The following is a 4163-nucleotide window of genomic DNA, read 5'->3' on the forward strand; positions in this document are numbered from 1 at the left end:
TGAGTTGAGGGAGCAAAAGTTGGCTGAGTTCATGAACCTAGTCAAGGGAATATGAGTGGTGAAAGGAATACTCCTCTCAAGTTTTTACCCAACTCTCTAAGTATGCTCCTACCTTGGTAGTAAATTTTAGGGCTAGAATGAATAAGTTTGTGATGGGGGTTTCCGGTTTTAGTGTAAGAAGAGTGTCGTACGGCCATGCTCCATCATGATATGGATATCTCTAGGCTTATGGTTTATGCTCAACAACTTGAGCAGACAAAGCTTAGGAGGATGAATAGAGATATGAAGAGGGCTAGGCCGAATGATAAAAACCAATCTAGGTCTAAGAAGAGGTTCTATAACCAAGATTCTTCAATGGTCAACAATGATGGGGTGTCTAACGCTAAACCTCAAAGAGGTAATGGAGGTGGTTCTACTTTTGAGAGGCCTAGGTGTGCTACTTGTGGAAAGCAACATTTGGGCAAGTGTCTTGCAGGTACGGATGGACGCTTAGGACGTGGGAGTAAGGGTCATACGATGAGAGATTGCCCTACACTTAAGGCAAAAGGGAAAGAGACCATTCAAGTTGCTCATGATGGCCCGGATCCAAATGCTCCTAAGAGGAACCGTTTCTATATGCTTCAAGCTAAACAGGGATAAGGGAACAAATGAAGGTAAGTCAATTTTCTTTGTTGTTTGATGATAAGCTTAGATGGGTGGGGGATGATGAGTGGAGTAGTAAGGTTGTTGATATCTTTATCTTTTCCTTCTATTCTAATTCAAGCTTGAAAACAAAGAGTTCTTAGTAGCATGTTGCATGTTGGAGTCTTATGTGAATTGAGTTTCCATATTCACGTTATGATGTGCATATTTTAGTTGAATTCTTGTTTAAGTAAATAAATAAGTTTTCATGATTATGTCCCTCATGATTTATATGAATTTATGAAGAATTGTTTAAATTGCTCCACGAGATGCCTAGTTGATCATGCCTTGATGTGATCTTGAATAAGATTTTGAGATAAATTGTATGGAGCCTATAAATGTTGTAATGAGCATGATATGCTATGGAGAAGGAAATTCCTCCAAAGAAATGAGAAGTGGTAAAGTTTTGTGCATATTGAGTGGTAGATGTTATTCCTACTTCCTTGAATTGCATGAAAGTCTTGTTGTAATGCTTTTTTATGTCGAGTTGATGTTTCCTCCTTGATGTGTGCTGTAGTAATTATATTACATGCTTGTTGTGGACTGCTAGTCCTAGAGTCTTTACTTTATAATGTTAATGTGTCATTCGAGGACGAATGTTCCCAAGTGGGGGATATTGTAACATCCCTCAAAATGAAATAGGATAATTGGAGCTTCACATGTGTGTTAGTTAGTAGTTGATAAACTTGTATAAATGTTTGAAAATGAGTTTATAGGTCAGTTTAGTTGAGTTTGAAGTCAAACGTCAAAGAGACGTTCGAAAACTAGTCGTTTGCGTGCTAGTGTGTTCTAGTGTGTCTTGCATGTTTTTATGTGTCGTATGAAGTCTAAAATCAGTGATGGTGACCCTACTATCCTAATAGGCATGTTTAGGGTCCCAACGTCCGGGTACGACTCCCCAAGGACCAGCCTAAGGGTCCTTGGAGAGGACCCAAACGTTGGCATAAAAGGCTGCCTAGGCAGTATGTTTGGCGGTCTTGTTTGACGCCCAGGGTGACGCCTCGTCAGGCCATTGACGCCCCGTCAAAAGGGGGCGTAGCTCCACACGTAGTTGTGGAAGCTTAGCCCCCAAATGTTGAGCCTCTGATTAATTGGTGAAGGTTGAGGTATGCATGGTAACTGCACTTTGTGTGACCTTAAGGTGGTGCCTTAGCAGGGTGAGATGGTATGGGACGTTGCCCATACATTGCACAAAGGAATTTGCTTAAGGGTTACTTAAGGTGGAGGTCCAAGGCAAGAAGGTAAAGGTAAATGGGTTATGTATGTTTATGATGTATTGCGAAGCATATGACTTTGTATTGTTGGTTGTGACTTATATGGTGCCTATTAAGTTGATGTTCATGAGATTTTATCAAAATGGCATGAAAGCGTAACTTCCAAACAAATGTCCTTTTTAGCATGTTTTGCATATCCTCATTCTTAGTACGTGTTTTGTACTAACCCCTTTCTTCTATTTTACTACAAGTGTAGGTTGTGGTAATTAGGAGGAGATTGTGCTTTGGAGTTGCTTGGATTGCTTCACTCTTCCAAGTCTTTGTTATGTCCTCAAGATTCGAGGACCATGTTTAGAAGTTTCTTAGTCATTGTAATAGACACTTAAGTTTCATTTCATTTGTAAAGGGCCGTGTCCCTTAGTACGTTTAAGTTCTTGTCTAAGATTGGCTAAAGAGACTTAGTAGTTCCGCTTGCGTATTGTTGTTTTCAAATGTTGATGACTCTTGAAGTCTTATGGTTTTATTTAATAAAAGTTTTAAATTCTTATTGATTTTTATTATCTATGCGATGAATGAATGCTAAGGCTTGTATAAGACCTCCGAGAGGTTGAATATGCATGTAACGGCTAAGGGGTGCTCTCGGGTCGTTACAAACTTGGTATCAGAGCATAAGGTTTTAAAGTTACTTTTAGGTGCAAAGTCTCGAAAGCCACGTCCAGCAGAGTCGTATTCATAGGTGTGAGTCGCGACACATCTATGAGCGAGAGCTAGGATGATAGAAGTTTCACTTTCTTTCATTATTCTTGATGTCGTGCCTTAGAGTTTGGTCTATAAGTGTCCTTTTCATAATCCATCTCTTGTGTTTATAGGATATGAATACGAGGGCTAATCGGAGGAGAGCGGAAGAGGAGATAGATGATGGGAGAGTTCCTCCCCAAGGAGTGCGAGTCGACCAAGCTCCTTTAGGTGGGCAAGAGAATGCTCCCCCGGATATGACTAATGGGGAGATTAGAGAGGCTGGCCTGCTCCATGACTACACAATAAAATAGAGATGTGAGGCCTAGGGTGAATGCTATTGAGAGTACCGTGGCCTCAAGGTTGAGGGATTTCACAAGGATGAACCTTCCTACCTTCTATGGTTCTAAGGTAGATGAGGACCCACAAAACTTTATAGATGAGGTGTTTAGGTATTTGGATGCAATGGGAGTGACTCCTAGGGAGAAGGCGGACTTGGCTTCCTACCAACTCAAGGATGTAGCTCAAGTGTGGTTTGAGCAATGGAGGGATGAGAGACCCATAGGGGCTGACCCAATAGATTGGGGAGTGTTTAAGACGGCCTTTATTGATAGGTGTTTGCCCTTGGAGTTGAGGGAGCAAAAGTTGGCTGAGTTCATGAACCTACGTCAAGGGAATATGAGTGTGAAGGAATACTCTCTCAAGTTTACCCAACTCTCTAAGTATGCTCCTACCTTGGTAGTAAATTTTAGGGCTAGAATGAATAAGTTTGTGATGGGGGTTTCCGGTTTAGTGTAAGAAGAGTGTCGTACGGCCATGCTCCATCATGATATGGATATCTCTAGGCTTATGGTTTATGCTCAACAACTTGAGCAGACAAAGCTTAGGAGGATGAATAGAGATATGAAGAGGGCTAGGCCGAATGATAAAAACCAATCTAGGTCTAAGAAGAGGTTCTATAACCAAGATTCTTCAATGGTCAACAATGATGGGGTGTCTAACGCTAAACCTCAAAGAGGTAATGGAGGTGGTTCTACTTTTGAGAGGCCTAGGTGTGCTACTTGTGGAAAGCAACATTTGGGCAAGTGTCTTGCAGGTACGGATGGACGCTTAGGACGTGGGAGTAAGGGTCATACGATGAGAGATTGCCCTACACTTAAGGCAAAAGGGAAAGAGACCATTCAAGTTGCTCATGATGGCCCGGATCCAAATGCTCCTAAGAGGAACCGTTTCTATATGCTTCAAGCTAAACAGGGATAAGGGAACAAATGAAGGTAAGTCAATTTTCTTTGTTGTTTGATGATAAGCTTAGATGGGTGGGGGATGATGAGTGGAGTAGTAAGGTTGTTGATATCTTTATCTTTTCCTTCTATTCTAATTCAAGCTTGAAAACAAAGAGTTCTTAGTAGCATGTTGCATGTTGGAGTCTTATGTGAATTGAGTTTCCATATTCACGTTATGATGTGCATATTTTAGTTGAATTCTTGTTTAAGTAAATAAATAAGTTTTCATGATTATGTCCCTCATGATTTA

General features: G+C 40.9%; 1 protein-coding gene across 1 annotated transcript; it reads left to right on the top strand.

Annotated features, from left to right (window-relative positions):
- The first annotated feature begins 3011 nt into the window (after positions 1-3011).
- LOC125812130 (uncharacterized) lies at positions 3012-3890 on the top strand. The gene is made up of 2 exons (XM_049491620.1): positions 3012-3368; positions 3507-3890. The coding sequence occupies exons 1-2, from the start codon at positions 3012-3014 to the stop codon at positions 3888-3890; spliced, it is 741 nt and encodes a 246-aa protein (XP_049347577.1).
- The last annotated feature ends 273 nt before the right edge of the window (positions 3891-4163 follow it).

Source organism: Solanum verrucosum, unplaced genomic scaffold (genome assembly GCF_900185275.1).
Source record: "Solanum verrucosum unplaced genomic scaffold, falcon-dt-bn FXZP01000611.1, whole genome shotgun sequence".
Taxonomy (NCBI): domain Eukaryota; kingdom Viridiplantae; phylum Streptophyta; class Magnoliopsida; order Solanales; family Solanaceae; genus Solanum; species Solanum verrucosum.